This window comes from Pan troglodytes, chromosome 1, assembly GCF_028858775.2.
Source record: "Pan troglodytes isolate AG18354 chromosome 1, NHGRI_mPanTro3-v2.0_pri, whole genome shotgun sequence".
Classification (NCBI taxonomy): domain Eukaryota; kingdom Metazoa; phylum Chordata; class Mammalia; order Primates; family Hominidae; genus Pan; species Pan troglodytes.
Window position 1 is genome coordinate 38,533,577 of NC_072398.2, and position 19,915 is coordinate 38,553,491.

General features: G+C 38.9%; 1 protein-coding gene across 6 annotated transcripts in view; it reads right to left on the reverse strand.

The window, feature by feature from the left end:
* Positions 1 to 19,915, reverse strand: part of HHAT (hedgehog acyltransferase) — a 347,324-nt gene that overhangs the window by 82,030 nt on the left and 245,379 nt on the right. For 5 of the 6 annotated variants that reach the window (XM_016938140.4, XM_001169263.6, XM_001169380.6 and 2 more), the window contains one exon: positions 7,488 to 7,689. The exons of the other annotated variant lie outside the window; for it this stretch is intronic. In XM_016938140.4, coding sequence (XP_016793629.3) covers positions 7,488 to 7,689 — 202 coding nt within the window. The remainder of the gene's footprint in view (positions 1 to 7,487; positions 7,690 to 19,915) is intronic. 6 annotated transcript variants of the gene reach the window in all.

Here is a 19,915-nt window from a genome sequence, read left to right on the forward strand (position 1 = left end):
AATAGGAACACTTTTACACTGATGGTGGGACTGTAAACTAGTTCAACCATTGTGGAAGTCAGTGTGGTGATTCCTCAGGGATCCAGAACTAGAAATACCATTTGACACAGCCATCCCATTACTGGGTATATACCCAAAGGATTATAAGTCATGCTGCTATAAAGACAGATGCACATGTATGTTTACTGCAGCACTATTCACAATAGCAAAAACTTGGAACCAACCCAAATGTCCAACAACGATAGACTGGATTAGGAAAATGTGGCACACATACACCATGGAATACTATGCAGCCATAAAAAATGAAGAGTTCATGTCCTTTGTAGGGACATGGATGAAGCTGGAAACCATCATTCTCAGCAAACCATCACAAGGACAAAAAACCAAACACCGCATGTTCTCACTCATAGGTGGGAATTGAACAATGAGAACACTTGGACACAGGAAGGGGAACATCACACACTGGGGCCTGTTGTAGGGTGGGGGGAGTGGGGAGGAATAGCATTAGGAGATATACCTAATGCTAAGTGATGAGTTAATGCATGCAGCACACCAACATGGCACATGTATACATATGTAAAAAACCTGCACGTTGTGCACATGTACCTTAAAACTTAAATAAATTAATTTAAAAAAAAGAATCTGAAAAGCAACGAGAGCAAAGAAACAAATAACATACATCGGAGCTCCAACACATCTGGCAGAAGATTTTTCAATGGAAACCTTACAGTTCAGGGGAGGGTAGCAAGACATAAAGTGCTGAAGGAAAAAAACTTTTATCCTAAAATAGTATATTCAGCAAAAATATCCTTCAAACATGAAGGAGAAATAAAGACTTGCCCAGACAAACAAGCTGAGGAATTTCATCAACACCAGAACAAGAAATGCCAAGGGCAGTTCTTCAATCTGAAAGAAAAGGATGTTAATAAGGAGTAAGAAATCATCTGAAGGTGCAGAACTCATTGGCAATATCAAGTACACAGGAAAACACAGAATACTATAACAATGTAATTGTGGCCTACAAACTACTCATATATTGAGTAGAAAGACTAAAACACAAACAAATAACAACAACAACTTTTAAAGACATAGATAGTACAATGAGACATAAACAAAAACAACAAAAAGTTAAAAGCAGTGCAAAGTTAAAAAGTGTAGAGTTTTTATCAGTTTTCTCTTTGCTTATTAATTTGTTTATGCAATTAGTGTTAAGATGTCAGTTTAAAATAATGGGTGATAAGATTATTTGCAAGCCTTGTGGTAATTTCAAATCAAAAAACACACTGCAGATACACAAAAAGCAACAAATTAAAACACACCACCAGAGAAAATCACTTTCACTAAAAGACAGAAAGGAGGGAAAGAAGGAGAAGACCATAAAACAGAAAACAAATAGTAAAATGGCAAGAGGAAGTCCTTATGTATAAATAATAACATTGAATGTAAATAGACTAAACTCTCCAATCAAAAGACGGAGCAGCTGAATAGATTAAAAAACAGGACCCCATGATCTGTTGGCTACAAGAAACACACTTGACCTATAAAGACACATAGACTGAAAGTAAAGAAATGGAAAAAGATATTCCATGCCAATGGAAACCAAAAAAGAACATCAGCAGCTATAGTTAAATCAGACAAAATAGATTTCAAGACAAAAACTATAAAAAGAGACAAAGATACATATCATCATTATATAATGATAAAGGGATCAATTCAGCAAGAAGATATAACAGTTGTAAATAACATATGCAACCAATATTGGACACCCAGATATATAAAGCAAATATTATTAGAGCTAAAGAGAGATACCCCAATAACAGCTGAAGAAATTTCACACCCCACTTTCAGAATTGGATCATTCAAACAGAAAATCAACAAAGAAACATCAGCTTTAACCTGCAGCACAGGTCAAATGGACCTAATTGACATTTACAGAACATTTCATCCAATGGCGGCAGAATACACATTCTTCTCCTCCACGTATGGATCATTATCAAGGATAGACCATATGTTAGGCCACAAAATAAGTCTTAAAACATTTTTAAAAATGAAATTATATCCACTATCTTCTCTGAACAATGGAATAAAAGCAGAAATCAATAACAAGAGGAATTTCGGAAACTATACAAACACAGGGAAATTAACCAATATGCTCCTGAATGACAGAGGGTCAATGAAGAACTTAAGAAATTGAAAAACTCCTTGAAACAAATGATGATGGATACACAACATGCCAAAACTGATGGGATATAGCGAAAGAAGTACTAAGAGGAAAGTTATAGCTATAGGCACCTACATCAGAAAGGTAGAAAAACTAAAAATAACCTAATGATGCACCTTAAAGAATTAGAAAAGAGCAAAACAAACCCAAAATTAGAACAAGGGAAACAAAGATCAGAGAAGAAATACATAAAATTGAAACAATGAAAATACAAAAATCAATGAAATGAAAAGTTGGTTTTTTCCAAACACCGCATGTTCTCACTCATAGGTGGGAATTGAACAATGAGAACACTTGGATACAGGAAGGGGAACATCACACACCCATGTCTGTCGTGGGGTGGGGGAAGGGGGGAGGGATAGCATTAGGAGATATACCTAATGTAAATGACGAGTTAATGGGTGCAGCACACCAACATGGCACATGTATACATATGTAACAAACCTGCACCTTGTGCACATGCACCCTAGAACTTAAAGTATAATTAAAAAAAAAAAGAAAAGTTGGTTTTTTGAAAAGATGCATATAATTGACAAGCCTTTAGCCAGACTAAGAGAAAGAAATCAAGAAAGTAATCCCAATTATAATAGCTATGAATAAAATTAAATACCTAGGAATTAACCAAAGAAGTGAAAGATCTCCACAATGAAAACTATAAAACACTGATGAAAGAAATCGAAGAGGACACAAAAAATGGAAAGATATTCCATGTTCATGGATTGAAATAATCAATATTGTTAAAATATCCATATTACCTAAAGTAATCTACAGATTCAATGCAATCTCTATCAAAATACTAAGGACATTCTTCACAGAAATTTAAAGAAAAAATCCTAAAACTTATATGGAACCACAAAAGACACAGAATAGCCAAAGCTATTCTGAGGAAAAATTACAAAACTGGAGGAATCACATTACTTAACTTCAAAATATACGACAAAGCTCTAGTAACCAAAATAGTACAGTATTGGGCAAAAACAGACACATAGATCAATGGAACAGAATAGAAAACCCAGGAACAAATCCACACATCAACAGTGAACTCATTTTCAACAAAAGTGCCAAGAACGTACACTGGGGGAAGGACAATCTCTTCAAAAAATGGTGCTAGGAAAACTGGATATCCATATAAAGAAGAATGAAACTTGACCCCTATCTCTCACCATATTAAAAAAAATCAAATCAAAATGAACTACAGACTTAAATTAAGCTCTCACAATATGAAACTACTAAAAGAAAACACTGGAGAAACTTGCCAGGACACTGGAGTTAGCAAATAATTCTTTAGTAATACCCCATAGGCACAGGCAACCAAGCAAAAATAGACAAATGGGATCACATCAAGTTAAAAGTTTTTTGCACAGTAAAGGAAACAATCAACAAAGTGAAGAGACAACCCACAGAATGGGAGAAAATATCTGTCAACTGTCCATCTGACAAGGGATTAATAACCAGGATATATAAGGAGCTCAAACAACTCTACGGGGAAAAAACCTAATAATCTGATTAAGAAATGGGCAAAGATCTGAATAGACATTTCTAAAAAGATGACATATGAATGGCAAACAGGTATATGAAAAAGTGCTCAACACTAAAGTCAGAAAAATTCAAATCAAAACTACAATAAGATATTATCTGTCCCCAGTTAAAATGGCTTTTATCTAAAAAGCTGGTAAGGATGTGGAGAAAAGGGCATCATTGTACACTGTTGGTGGGAATGTAAATTAGTACAAGACCATGGTATGGAAAACAGTTCACAGGTTCCTCAAAAAACTAAAAACAGAATTATCATATGATTCAGCAGTCCTATGGCTTGGGATATACTCAAAAGAAAGGAAATCAGTAAATTAAAGAGATATTTGCACTCCCATGTTTACTGTAGTACTATTCACAATAGCCAAGATTTGGAAGCAACCTGAGTGTCCATCAAAAGACAAATAAAGACAATGTGGTACATATACACGATGGAGTATTATTCAGCCATAAAAAAGGATGAGGGCCTATCTTTTGCAACAACATGGATGGAACTGGAAGTAATTAAGGGAAATAAGCCAGACACAGAAAGACAAACTTCACCTGTTCTCACTTGTTTGTGGGAGTTAAAAATTAAAAAACTGAACTTGTGGAGACAGAGAGTAAAAGGATGATGACTAGAGGCTTGGAAGGGTAGTTGGGGGGAAGGATGGTTAATGAGCACAAAAATATAGTTACATAGAATAAGATGTAGTATTTGGTAGCACAACAAGGTGACTGCAGTCAACAATTATTATATATTTAAAACTGACTGGAAGAGTATAATTGGATTGGTTGTAACGCAAAGAAAGGATAGATGCTTGAGATGATGGATACCCCATTTACCCCCATGTGATAATTAAACATTGCATGCCTGTATCAAAATATCTCATGTACCCCATAAATACAAACACCTACGATGTACCCACATTTTCTGTAAAGAAGATATGACAAAGAAAATAATTTTTGTTATTTAGAGATCTGCTAATCTATCTTAATAAAACAGATGAAGGATATACACCATGAAGAAAGGGTGTGATGGTTAATTTTATTTGTAAACCTGACTGGGCCCAAATATTCACTTAAGTATTATTCATGGGTGTTCTGGTGAAGGTGTTTCTGGATGAGATTAACATTTGAATCAGTAGACTGAATAAAGCAGATTTCCCTCCCCAATGTGAGTGGGCCTCATCCAATCTGTTGAAGTTCTGAATAGAATAGAAAGCTAACACAATATTTTTTTCTGTCTTCAAGCCTGACTGTCTTTGAGCTAGGACACTGGTCTTCTCTTGCCTTTTTTTTTTTTTTTTTTCTGGACTGGAACTTACACCATCAGCTCTCCTGGGTCTGAATTTCTCAGCCTACAAGATCACATGGTCTAATTCTGTATACTAAATTTCTTTACCATCATCCCTATTCCCCTACCAAAACACACACACATCCTATTGATCTGTTTCTCTGGAGAACTCTGAATAATACTGAGGATGTGAGGGGCATGCAGAATTAACTCACTCACAAAGCCAGTAAGTCTTCATTTGGATTTTGACAGAAGAACAGGAAATTGATTCATGGAAAGAGAGGGAAGAAGGGTAACCTAAGTGGGGAAATAGTTTACTCAAAAAATTGTGTGCATTTGGATGTTGTGTGGAACTACGTAAGAAACAGGCTACTGGAGGAAGACTCTATATCTGGGCAAGTGGAGGAAGAACTAAAGAATCGACCTGATATGAAAGCACTAATTGTGCACTGATTTAACACTGAGGCTCACTCAGACAATGGGGATAAACAGAGTAATGGGAACCTGGCCATGTACTCAAGGAGTGCATCGTCTAAATAGCTGTAACTGCCTACCAGGCTTGTAGGTGATAAAAATAGGTTTCATATATTCTTGCTCAATAAATATGCAAGCCAAACATCATATTTGCAACATATAAGACAAATATTTTGCCAAAAAAAATGCATATCAAAAATTACTATGTACCAAGGTACCTGAATTGTAGATGGAAGGTCAAGTGAGGTGAATGAGAGTCCTGGAGCAAGGTGTGATGGAGCAAGGTAGACAAGCAAGAGCTTCATCCTGTGAGTAAGTGTGCTTGATGCCTTGATTTATTTTGAACCAAAATGAACAGGTCACAGGCTACATGGCACAGTTGGGTTACTCTAATGTTTTAGATTTCTAAAATTATTACTAGCATAAGCTATGGCTCAAAGGCCACAGAGCACTGCTTAACATTAAGTTCAAGGTTAATGTTAGTTGCTTCATGAAAGAGCACAGAAATGTGTTGCAGGGCTACAGACTGGGCTGAAAAGAACCTTCTGACTTTCAAAGGTGATAACTGTGTTTTCAGGCTTTGGAGCAGAATGCTCAGATTTGAGGATGAAGATTAAAATCTTTATGATACCATCCTTTTTGGTTTTCCTGTGTGTTACATAGCCATGGCTTTCACTGAAATACCATTTTCTGTTAGAATCCACTGGCATTTCTTTCCTGCTGATGGCTGGAAAAATATTTATCTTTATACATACATGAGCATATTTAAATCCCCTCCAATGTGTTGTTTGACTACTCGGTTTATTTCAGTTTTTATTGAAATAACTGTCCACTTGTACTATGGCTATCTTTATAAAAACATATGTAAATGTATTCTGTTTTGACAGGGCTTTTTAAAGTGCATTTGCTTTAGTTATTCATACTGGGTGGAATTTAGCCACATTAATCATTTTTCAAATTTTCTGTGTGTGATCGCCTGCCATGAACACTGATGCCAGCACATTTCTTTTTAGCTACTTTTTTCGGGGTTAGAGGAATATTGCTACATCTTCAGAACTGATGATTTCCTACAAGATTGTAATATATACCACATTCGCAAGATAAAAGCTATGCCCATAGTTTAAAATCACTTAAAATATATGTGTAAAGAGAAATGCTTAATTGATTTTCCAAATCATTTTCCTGTAAAGTTGAACTGCTTCTTAAAAACCTTAGCTGTTTTTTATACTACTATATACAACACCTATCAAGGATTTAAAATTCCAGTTATACTCAGTATTAGCAAGGTCATTCTTATGCACCATTGGTAGAAATACAAATTAGTGTACTTTTGTCTACAGGGCAGTTAAGAGTTAATAAGCAATATACATAATGAACATTAAAGATGAGAAAAACCTTGAACCTGGAAATTTCACTTATGAGAATTCATCCTGGTTATGATATTCATCTTAATACAGTTGATAGTTGCAAAAAATCTTTAGAATAATATGATTACTAATAATAGGAGACTAAAATAAATTAAGGCATATCCACATAAGGGAATTCTATGTAGCCATTAAAAAGGGTGGTTAGGTATGGACTCAGTGACTTAAAAAGGTGGTCCCGATACAATCATCTCTCTGTAACAGCATTGTTTTAATGTTATATACATATGTCTGTTTGTATATACACATGGAAAAAATTTAGAAGAATGGATCTTAACATGGTTTCTGTTGAGAGGTTATTTTCTTGTTTAAATGTTCTAATTTTTACATAATACATTTTTTATAGTTATATATACACACACACACCCATGCACAAACACACATATATGCACTACAGAAGCTTCTTTTCCAGCTGTCTTGCCTCTAGGCATATGGACTTTGAACCAACCTAGTAGAAAGGGCCCATAGTGGGGGCAGGGAATCTGATGGCCCCATTCCTAATAAACCTGATCTGCCTAGTTCCACTGTCCCCTAACACAGGAGCAAGGATCCTGCTCACCAGACTGTCCTGGATGCAGGGAGTCTCCACCAGCCTCCAGACTCCATTCTCCACAGTGACTCCCAGCCAGTTGAGCGCTGCCCAGCACCAGAGGTAGTCGTAGCCGCCATGCCAGTAGCTCACAAATGCAAATGTCATCGCGGTGGAAAACAGTGTCCCCAGCAGGCCATGCTGGGACCCGCCCACTGGAATGTACACATACCTAGAGAAAGAAGAGGCTGTTAGGAGTCATACAGAGGGCTGCCCTGCAACTCTATCTGCTCCCCAGCTTGACTCTCCTGTCACATACTGCTGTTCACATATGCAGATCCTTCCTCACTTCCAGGAGGCCAGATTCCTTGGATTCTCCATCCCACAAGGAGTTGGCGAAAACCCAAGCCTCAGCTCTGCAGGGTGTTAGGTTAAATGAACACACAGGCTCAAGAGCTCTCATTACTAGAGCAAAATAGCACTTACAAGAGGCAGGGCAAGAAGTCATGAATTTAGAGTTTCTGAAAGGGATGGGCCCAACCCTGGAAATCCAATCACAGAATGGCAGTTAAGCTTCTGGCTACATGAGGCCAGCAACCTTCAAGGCAGGTGATATGGTTTGGCTGTGACCCCACCCAAATCTCATCTTGAATTGTAGCTCCCATAATCCCCACGTGTCATGGGAGGGACCCAGCGCGAGGTAATTGAATCATGGGGGTGGGTTTTTCCTATGCTGTTCTCGTGAGAGCGAATAAGTCTCACACGAGATCTGATGGTTGTATAAAGGGCAGTTCCCCTGCACATGCTCTCTGGCCTGGCGCCATCTAAGATGTGCCTTTGCTTCTCCTTCACCTTCTGCCATGATTGTGAGGCCTCCCCAGCCATGTGGAAATGTGAATCCATTAAACTGTTTTTTCTTTATAAATTACCCAATCTTGGGTATTTCTTCATAGCAGTATGAAAATGGACTAATACAGCAAGTGTGGATTTTACAGCTCAAACTATTAAGTTTATGGTAAACCCATTATTTAAATGCAATTGGTAAGATCACGTTCCTAAACAGGCAGGAGCTGGGTGCAGCAGATGGGTGCCAGAGACGGTTCCCCAGCTTTCTAGGCAGGTTGCCCAGAAGCAGTCGTGAATTCACAATAAAGAAAAGAGCTCTGTGCTCACAGGGCAGCCAAAGTACCAGACAAAATGCATAGCTGTCCCCTGGGTATGTTCTCCATTGCCGAGACAGCTGCCTGAGTATGTAGAGACAGTACTATGTTCTTCAATCAGTATTTTCCTGCTTGAGTTGGACAAAACTCACACCTTGAGCTGTTAGGACCTGGAAAGCTAGGAGCATACCCTTCTTGCAATAGCCTTTTTAAAAAGCCCATAGGCCTTTATTGCTGATCAGTGCTTCTTTGTCCAACCTTCCTCCAGGAGGGAAAATGAAAAAATCCCTTTCTGAATACACAGTATGTTCCAAGTACTAGACACTTACATGTACCACTTTGTTTGATTCTTTAAAGCACCATATGTATAGTTTATACCTACTGCCCCAGCATTTTAAACAATTTAGCATTTGTCCTGTTTATATATTAATTTGGGGGAGGAGATCAAACTTGTTTTTGAGGAGGAAATAAAATTGTTTTTAGAGAGGAAATTGTTCTATTCAAAATGTTTTCAACAGGACTATTTTATTTTTAGAGATAGCATCTCTAGATGTTACCCAGGCAGGAGTAGAGTGGTGCAGTCATAGCTTACCACAACCTCAAACTCCTGAACTCAGATAATCCTCCCACTTTAGCCCCCCAAGTAACTGGGACTACAGGCATGCACCACCACACCCAGATAATTTAAAACTTTTTTTGTAGAGATGATATAAAAGTTGCCTAGGCTGGTCTCGAACTCCTAGCCTCAAGTGATCCTCCTGTCTCAGCCTCCCAAAATGCAAGGATTACAGGTATGAGTCACTATACCTGGCTTAATAGAACAACTGTGTAGGTAGGCAGACTAAAAATAAAAACAACTTATCAGGTAATAAATCTTTTAAAAGACTATATGATAAAACTGTGCCACTGGACAAAGACTCTCTCCTTGACTAAACTTTAGTCAAGCTCCTCTAAGCTCTCTAGGCCTCAACCTTGGTGTCCATCTTTATTGTAGCAAGAATCCTGCTAAGTCAGTTTAGAACGAACCCCCCACCTGCAATATCTGATCATGCTCCATCATCATCTGGCCAAATTCTTCATCACCTACTCTTGGTGTCTGATCACCCTGGCTGCCTTCAGGAGGAATCCTGTTAGGTCTGTTTAGCCAGAATCCCTCTATTTCCCAATGTTTCCTCTTAATATTCCACTCAATGACCCCCACCTTGCTCCTTGGCTATATCCCCGTTATCCAAGCTGTATTCAGAATTAAGCCCAGTTCTGGCTGGGTGCAGTGGCTCTTGCCTGTAATCCCAGCACTTTGAGAGGCTGAGGCGGGTGGATCACCTGAGGTCAGGAGTTCGAGACCAGCCTGGCTAACATGGCAAAACCCTGTCTCGACCAAAAATACAAAAATCAGCCAGTCATGGTGGTGTGGGCCTGTAGTCCCAGCTACTTGGAAGGCTGAGGCAGAAGAATCATTTGAACCCGGGAGGAGGAGGTGGAGGTTGCAGTGAGCTGAAAACATGCCACTGCACTCCAGCCTGGGTGACAGAGCAAGACTCCGTCTCAAAAAAAAAAAGAGTCCAGTTCCGTACTGAGGTCTCTTTTCCCCTATTACAACAGTTCCCAAATAATTTTTTTTTTTACTGCTTCAACTACTACTTATCTCTGGTTTTTCTTTAACATCCTCCACTCTCAAATGTTTTCCAGTTTCCAGTTTAGATAATAAATTATTTGATCACCTTAGATAATCCCATTTTATGGGTGAGGAAACTGAGGTTGAGAAATTAATTTGCCCAAGGTACACAGCTGGGAAGGAGAAAGACGAAGATGCAAATCTGCATCTGTACAGCCAACTTACTGCTTCCATTACAACCCTGGGCTCATTTTTAAAGTCCTCTATATTTCACCCCAATCAGGAACAATTAAACTGGAAGGCATGTGAGAAAGTAGCAGTTTTAGAAATAAGTAAAGCAAAGCCAATACTTTCCTTTGTGCAAAAACAGGACCATCTTGACAATCAAATTAGCAAATAGGCATCAAGCACTCACTACAGATTAACGGATATTCCACCTGCTGTTGAGCATGTCTTTAGGCCTTCAGGGAATTCCTGGCATTATGGGAAACAGACATGACTTTGTTCTTGCTATAAGGATGGGCAAACCTGCTTGTGAAACAATAGCAAACAATTCCCATCATTAAGCTATGTGACATGGTACAAAGTAGACCACAAAGGTTCCGGAGTGCAGAGGAGAAGGGTGTGAGTGAAGACAGTGGGGCAAAGGAGGCTGAAGGGCGAAGGCTCTCATTCTGACAAGGCCAAGAGGATGAGTTTTGCTAGGCAAAGAGAAGGTTGGGCACTGAGCCAAGGACACAAACGAGGGGTTGGATGACAAGTCAGAAAAGCCTGACAGCCCAGGGCACAGTAGTCTTATCCGGTGTTCTGCTGCCCCCTAGAGGCTGCTTGGTCATTGGTGTAGAATACTCAGCAGAGGCAAAAAATGGGCCACAATTCGCTGCCTCCTACCTGCATGGAGGTAACCGCTGGCCCATCATGAGGCTGCCCTTAACTTTACATAACCAGTGTTGTATGTAAAAATAAAATAGGGTAATCAAACTTATTGCAAAAGGATGAAGAACGACTTCTCTTTAAGGAAACTGTACAGATGGCTGTTTTATAAAACAGATTATCAAATGCTCTCTTCACCCAAGAGAAGAGATTTTTTTTTTTTAATCGTATCTCACTACATAAAAGTGAGCTGCAGCTGGAGACAGTGGCTCACGCCTGTAATCCCAGCACTTTGGGAGGCCGAGGCTGGGGGGGTCACTTGAGGTCAGGAGTTCGAGACCAGCCTGGCCAACATGGTGAACCCTGTCTCTACTAAAAATACAAAAATTAGCCAGGCGTGGTGGTGCACACCTATAGTCTCAGCTACACGGGAGGCTTAGCCCGGAGAATTGCTCGAACCTGGGAGGCGGAGGTTGCAGTAAGCACCACTGCCCTCCAGCCTGGGCAACAGAGTGAGACTCCATCACAAAAAAAAAAAAAAAAAAAAAAAATTAGCTGCACTGTATATGTCAGAAAACCATTGCACACAAACCTCTCATTCTCCACACCAATGGTACTTGATCTTAGATTCAACTCCAAGGAGGACATGTTTTCAAGCTTGTGATCAGGAAGCATCTAGCCCCAAAATTACATGCCCAGCTATTTTGGGCATCTCCTGAAACCATGGCTGTTACTTTGCCTTCAAAATGACAGCCGACAAAAATCTCTGAAAATTCCTTTTATTCCAGAAATTCATATATGGCAGGTCTCCAAGGACATGAGGCTGTTTGTTTCAAACCAGAAGAGGGTATAGCTTCAAGACTGGAAGATAAAAATCCCTTCTTTATTCCCAATTTATAGAAGACAGTACGTGTGGTAAAAAGGAGAGCAAACAGGTTATTTTCTTTTACAAATTCTACCATCTTCTGTCAGTTCCATGATTAATAAAAACAGAAACATGTCTCTTTTTTTAGAAAAGCAATAGTATGAAACTGCTTACTAAGATTTGCTGCACAGTAAATTGATTTCCCAATGGAAGAAAGCAATCAGCACCACTTTCTCAGAAAAGCAAAACTAAAAAGATTGCTTCTCGTCAGTGACTATGTCAGGTTGAGTCTTCACGAAGCCTGCCTCTGCCTGGCCGGCTTCATGTGGTCACTGCTTACAGAAAATGCTGCAGCCACCTTCTTAATTTAAAAGCATCTCACTGAATCAATGCACCATAGCAAACCCCCAACTCAGGAGGAGGAATCTATATAAATAGTAGACAGTATTGATGACTTCTACCCTTTACTGAGTGCCCATGCACCAGGTGCTTTATGCATACTATTTCTAATCATTAAAACAACCCTCCAAGGAAATAACTAGGCCTATTTTATACAGGAGAGGTAAAATCTGCTCCTAGAATGTTGTGGTTCCAGAACCCCCAGGGCTGGGTGCTTTCGCTGATGTATTTCTTGTTTAACCAAATCTTCAAAGCAGTCTCCACAGAAACATCCACTGATGTTTTATTAACTGAAAAATGTCCTTTCTAGGAAAGAATTCTTGCTCAAGAGAATAATGATTACAATTTACAAAGGGATTTGAGCCAATGAGCTCTGTTAGCCACTGTTCAGTGTCAGAAGACAAGAGGTATAACTTCCGCTTTTGAACAGACTAAGTAGTTGCCCTCTGTCCCACAAGCAGAGATAACACCTGCTATCTCAACTCCCTGACATCCTGCAGATGTCTGCCTGTGTCAGAAGTGAGGCATAAAAAGTTGGTGGCTAGGGTGATGCTGAGTAGAGGTACACAAAGGGAGAAGAAAATATCTAGCTCCCTCATACCTACTATGAAAAACAACACAAATATACGCCCTACAGTGGGAGACAGGGGTGGTAACAATCCATGTGGTAAACGCATTAATCTTAAAATTGCAACACTTCTTTTTTCCAAGGACCTATACAATAGCTCCTTGGCTTGCTACATTATCACTTAACTCTATGACAGACTAATCCCAGACCCCAACAAGGTATGAAGATGAAGCACTAGACACTGACAGATGTGGCTTTTACTACTGTTTCCTGCACTGAGCCGAGGTGGGCTTGCTGGTTTCCTATAATCACTTACCCATTCCTCGGCCGGGCTGGGGCAGGCAGTTGCTGACATCCTACTCTAGCTCCACCTTAACTTTCCACCCTTATTTCCCTTCTCCCCACTTGGCTCTGGTGACAAATCCTAAAATCCTGAATAAAAGAGGATTTGACAGCTCCATGCCTTTGGTCATACCATTTTCACATCTAGAAGACACTGCTCCATCCTCCCTGATTTTCCAACACCTACTCAGTCTACAAAACCCAGTTGATTTTCCAACTCCAGGAAGTCTCTTTTGCATTTTCCAACTTGCAATTTAACCCAGGAACCTACTGTGTGTACTGTCTGTTCCACTGATTGAACAGCTTTTTACCAAAATGTGTCTATTTTGGGTGTCATTTTAACTCAATTGTAAGATTCATTCAGACAGCACTAGATATGTGATGTGTGTATGTGTATGCGTGTGTATGTTACACAGCTAGTAGCCAACAGTACTTATATACGTAACATAATTTCCATTTACTGCTGATAGCCTCAAATAGCTTTTAAACTTGTTAAAAATTGTCACCATTGTCATGGACCCATTATAAGCAACAGAAATGAAAGGATGATTGATTATAAGGTCATGTACCAGGTACTGGGAGACTTTGGGAGACACCTATTCCTAAAGAATACAGATCATTGAAAGATGCTGAAGTTTCTCCACACTTTGTAATCCTAATTACCCTAGTAAAGTCAAAAGTATGTGTCACCACACCTCTGGAACTACTCCAACCCTAAGAGATTTACCACCCAAAGTAAAAGTACTAGTCCTTTAAAGAACAGAGCCTTTAGTGGCTAGGAAAGGCAAGACTTTTGTCCATGTTACACTGGTGGTGAGGTGACCTCACCTTGGCTCCATCTGGGCCCTGAGACCAGCCCCTGCTCAGGTTTCTCTACAGAGCTGGCTGTGCTGTCCTGAGCCCAGCTCTCATGGGCAGTAGCTCCCCTGACCCAACCCTGGCTCTAGCTTTGGCCTTGGCCCACATTTTAGTGTTCTTTCTCATAGCCAATGATGACCCTCCAGCCAAATCTCCATCTTCTAGGTAGTTCTCAGAAAGGAAGCTACATATCTACTTATAAAAAGTTTTCACAATCTACCCATCTGACAAAGGTCTAATATCCAGAATTTACAAGGAACTTAAATGTATTTATAAGAAAAAAACAAATAATCCCATCAAAAAGTGGGAAAAGGATATGAACAGACACTTCTCAAAAGAAGACATTTATGTGACCAATAAACATATGAAAGAAAGCTCAACATCACTCAGCATCAGAGAAATGCAAATCAAAACCACAGTGAGATACCATCTCACACCAGTCAGAATGGTGATTATTAACAAGTCAGGAAACAATAGATGCTGACGAGGCTGTGGAGAAAGAGGAATGCTTTCACACTATTGGTGGGAATGTAAATTAGTTCAACCATCGTGGAAGACAGTATGGCAATTCTTCGAGGATCTAGAACCAGAAATACCATTTGACCCAGCAATTCCATTACTGGGTATATAACCAAAGGAATATAAATCATTCTACTATAAAGACACATGCACACATATGTTTTTTGCAGCACTATTCACAATAGCAAAGACTTGGAACCAACCCAAATGCCCATCAATGATAGACTGGATGAAGAAAATGTGTGGAATACTATGCAGACATATAAAGGAAGGAGATCATGTCCTTTTCAGGGACATGGATGAAGCTGGAAACCATCATCCTCAGCAAACTGACACAGGAACAGAAAACCAAACACCGCATGTTCTCACTCATAAGTGGGAATTGAACAATAAGACACGTGGACACAGAGAGGGGAACAACACACACCAGGGCCTGCTGGGGGGTGGGGGGTGGGGGGAGGGAACTTAGAGGACAGGTCAATAGGTGCAGCAAACCACCATGGCACACGTATACCTATGTAACAAATCTGCACGTTCTGTACACGTATCCCCCTTTTTTTTTTAAAGAAAAAAAAGTTTTCAAAGGAAGATGTACACAAAAAGGAATATAATTTGCTTTTAATATCTTTCTGTCCAGTAGAGATGATAACAGCATTTTAATAAGTAATAACCAGCAGTTGGTTAATGGGCAACCACAGGCTTTGTCATCCTCCATAAGGCTAAGAGGAGTCTATTTTCAAAGCAGGGAAAATATTTTGAGCTGGGCTAATTCTCAGCTGCTTTACTAAAAGATGCTGTACATAAGCTTCATATGCAATTCTGAAAATTATCTATTAAAAATTCTATGCCCTCTTTGGCATCAGAACATTGTAGGGTTTATAAAATAGAAATTAAATTCAAGCTATATTTAGCCTACACTTCAGCTTCTAGGTAAATGTAATTAGATGCCAACATTTAAAAAAAAATCTTTCTTTTCGCTCCATAAAGCTGGTAGTTCAGTGAGTTGAAGTATTGTGCTGATGAACCCAAGCTTGTAGCTTCCATCTTAGACAAAGATTCAACCACACCTTCATAGTTCAAAACCCAAACTCTGGCTTCACAAAAGCTCTATCTTTCTCACAGAAAGATAGGCTGAGAGAGTCTAAATGGCTCAGTCCAAGCACATTTGCCGCTAGAAAACAGCCCAAGCAGCAACAGTGGCGAAGTGTGGGACAAGAAAGAGCGCAGTGCTTGAGAGCTAGAAGATGTGACCTTGGCCCTGCTCTGCCACTCACCAACTTCTGTAATCTCGAACTTGTCAAGTAAACCTGCTCAGCTTAAGTATACATACTTAGTATGCACTAGCAGCACTAAAACCTTCTTTGAGTATGAGTTGCTGTGAAGATCAGATGAGACAATATATAGACTCTGGAGACTTTTTTTAAATCATGGCAAGAACACAGTATGAAATCTACACTGCTAACAATTGTTTAACTATATAATACAGTATCATTAACTATAGGCACAATGCTAGCCAGTGGATCTCTAGAAATTCTTCATCTTGCATAACTAATATTTTATACCCATTGATTAGCAAGACCCCCTTCCTCTCACCCCCGGCACCTGGCAACCACCATTCTATTCTTCGCTTCTATGAGTTTGACTATTTTTTAACCTTTAAGTTTAGGGGTACATGTGCTGGTTGTTACATAGGTAAACTCATGTCACGGGGGTTTGTTATACAGATAATTTCATCACCTATGTATTAAGCCTAGTATCCATTAGTTATTTTTCCTGATTCTCTCCCTCCTCCCACCCTCCATCTCCGGTGTCTGTCATTCCCCTCTGTGTGTCCATGTGTCCTTATCTTTTAGCTCCCACTTTTAAGTGAGAACATGCAGTGTGTGGTTTTCTGTTTCTGCTAAAGATAATGGCCTCCAGCTCCATCCATGTTCTTGCAAAGGACATGATCTCATTGTTTTCCATGGCTGCGCAGTATTCCATGGTGGATATGTACCACATTTTCTTTATCCAATCTGCCATTGATGGGCTTTTAGGTTGATTCCATGTCTTTGCTATTGTGAATAGTGCTACAGTAAACATCTACATACATGTAGAGTTTGACTGTTTTTAGATCCCTCATATAAGTGAAATCATACAGTATTTCTCTTTCTGTTATGGGCTTATTTCGCCTTCATAGCCTTATGTATATAACTGGAATCATATAGTATTTGTCCTTCTGTTATAGGCTTATCTCACTGAATAGAATATTCTCCATGTTCATTCACGATGTTGCAACTGGCAGGAATTTCTTCTTTTTTGAGGCTGAATAATATTACATTGTATGTATATACCACATTTTCTTTATCAATTCATATATCAATAGATATTTAGGTTATTTCCGTATCTTGGCTGTTGTGAATAATGCTGAAATGAATATGGAAGTATAGATATCTCTTCTAGATACTGATTTCAATTATTTTGTATACTCAGAAGTGTGATCACTGAATCACATAGTAGCTCTTTTTTATTTTTTTAAGGAATCTCCATACTGTTTTCCATAGTGGCTGTACCAACAATGTACAAGAGTTCTATTTTTCCACATCCTCACCAACATCTGTTATCTTTTTTTTCTAGAAAATAATAGCCATCCTAACACATATGAAGTGATATCTCATTGTGATTTTGATTTTCATTTCCATGATGACTGGTGATATTGAGCATCTTTTCACATATATCTTGAAACATACAACCTACCAAGAATGAATCAGGAAAATCTAAACAGACTAATAACAAAGAGAATGAATCAGTAATTAAAAACCTCACAACAAAGAAAAGTCCAGGACCTGATGTCTTCACTGGTGGATTCTACCAAAAATTTAAAGAAAAAGTAACACCAATCCTTCTCCAGCTCATCAAAAGAACTGAAGAAAAAGAACACTTCCAAACTCATTTTATGAGGCCATCATTACCCTATACCAAAGCCAGACAAAGACATCATTAAAAAATTACAGGCCAAGTGGGTGCAGTGGCTCACATCTGTAATCCCAGAACTTTGAGAGGCTGAGGCAGGCAGATCACATGAGGTCAGGAGTTCAAGACCAGCCTGGCCAACATGGTGAAACCCTGTCTCGACTAAAAATACAAAAATTAGCCCAGCGTGGTGGTGCATGCCTGTAATCCCACTATTTGTAAGACTGAGACAGGAGAATTGCTTGAACTCAGGAGGCAAGGTTGCAGTGAGCTGAGATTGCACTACTGTACTCCAGCCTGGGTGACAGAGTGAGACTCCATCTCAAAAAAAAAAAAAAAAAATCCTACAGGCCAATATCCCTGATGCACATAGATGCAAGAATACTCAACAAAATACTAGCAAACCAAATTCAACAGTACGTTGAAAGAATCGTTCATCATGTTTAACTGGGATCTACCCCTAAGGTGCAAGGATGTCTCAACTTACACAAATCAATTAGCATGATACATCACATTAACATAATGAAGGACAAAAGCCTTCGTTATCATCTTGACACATGGAGAAAAAGCATTTGATGAAATTAAACAAACTTTTATGATAAAAACTCCCAACACACTAGGTATGGAATAAATTTATTTCAATACAATAAAGTCCATATATGACAAGGCACAGCTAACATGTTTGACATTGAAAAACTGAAAGTCTTTTTGCTAAGATCAGAAACAAGCAAGAATGCCCACTCTCACCACATCTTTTCAACATAGTATTGGAAATACTAGCCAGAGTAATCAGACAAGAAAAATACATAAAAGGCATATGAATTGGAAAGAAAGAAATAACATTATGTCTGTTTATAGATGACATGATCTTATATGTAAAAAACCCTAAAGACTACAAAAAAAACCCGTTAAACAAATTCAGTAAAATCGGAGGATACAAAAGTAACATAAAAATCAGTTGCTTTCCTGTAAACAATAAATGATCCAAAAAGAAAATTAAGAAAAAATATCATTTTTAAAAGAACAAAAAAAAAGAATAAAATAGAATGACAAAGAATAAAATACTTAGGAATAAATTTAGCCAAGAAGGCAAAAGATTTGTACATTGAAAACCATAAAACATTGATGAAAGAAAGTAAACACACACAAAAATGGAAAGATATGCTGTGCCCATGGATAGTGCTTTGGAGATTTTAACACTGCATACACATGAAAGGTTTATACTTACTAATAATGGGCCAGCAGCAGCATACTTCATTCAAGGAAAACCATGTTAAGTGTTCTGTTTTTCTTTTTTTTTTATTTTATTATTATTATACTTTTAGGGTACATGTGCACAACATGCAGGTTTGTTACATATGTATACATGTGCCATGTTGGTGTGCTGCACCCATTAACTCGTCATTTAGCATTAGGTATATCTCCTAATGCTATCCCTTCCCCCTTCCCCCACCCCACAACAGTCCCTGGTGTGTGATGTTCCCCTTCCTGTGTCCATGTGTTCTCATTACGTTAAGTGCTCTTAACACGCGTACACACACACCCCAAAGGGGTACAGGGAAACTTTTGGAGGTGATGGATATGCTTATTACTTTGATTATGTTGATGGTTTCATGGGTGCATGCATATGTCCAAACTCATCAAATTGTACACATTAATATGTGCAGTTTTTGTGTATCAGTTATACTCCAATAAAGCTGGGGTTTTAAAAAGCCATTATCATAATGAGTAGCATTCCTATATCTTTCATCAGCATTTGAAGACACCAAGAACACTTTCTCAGGGATGTTCTTTACTTAAAACCATTAGGCCTAAAAATGTCACCATCAGATCCAGGTCACTTAGTGCTAAGGGGTCAAAGCTATGGATTCAACATCCACATATACCTGTTGATTATGCTTAATCCAGATGACAGCCAGCTGTTCTCCACACACCTAACACTGGCTGCAGAGAAGCCTACAGAGGTTATGTGGGTGTGTCAGGGTGAGTCAGTACCTACTACACTTTTGTCTATCTCCAACATTTTGCCATCAAATAACTGTCACCCTTCCCCTCAGGTTCCCCCTTTATCTGCCAAGTAGAAAAGTCACCTGACCAAATCCTTTTCTTATAATGAGTTACTGCAGTAACTAACTGTCTAAAGAAAGTCCTTATACAGGTTTACACATTTTATCAGTTTAAGTGACCTAATGATGTCCTGGAAGATCAAAGTCCTGATGTAATACCTTTGTGGTATTACAATCTTCACACCAGAGACTGCAAACAAACAAGCAAAGCAAAGCACCAAAAGCACTTTTTAAGATGTCA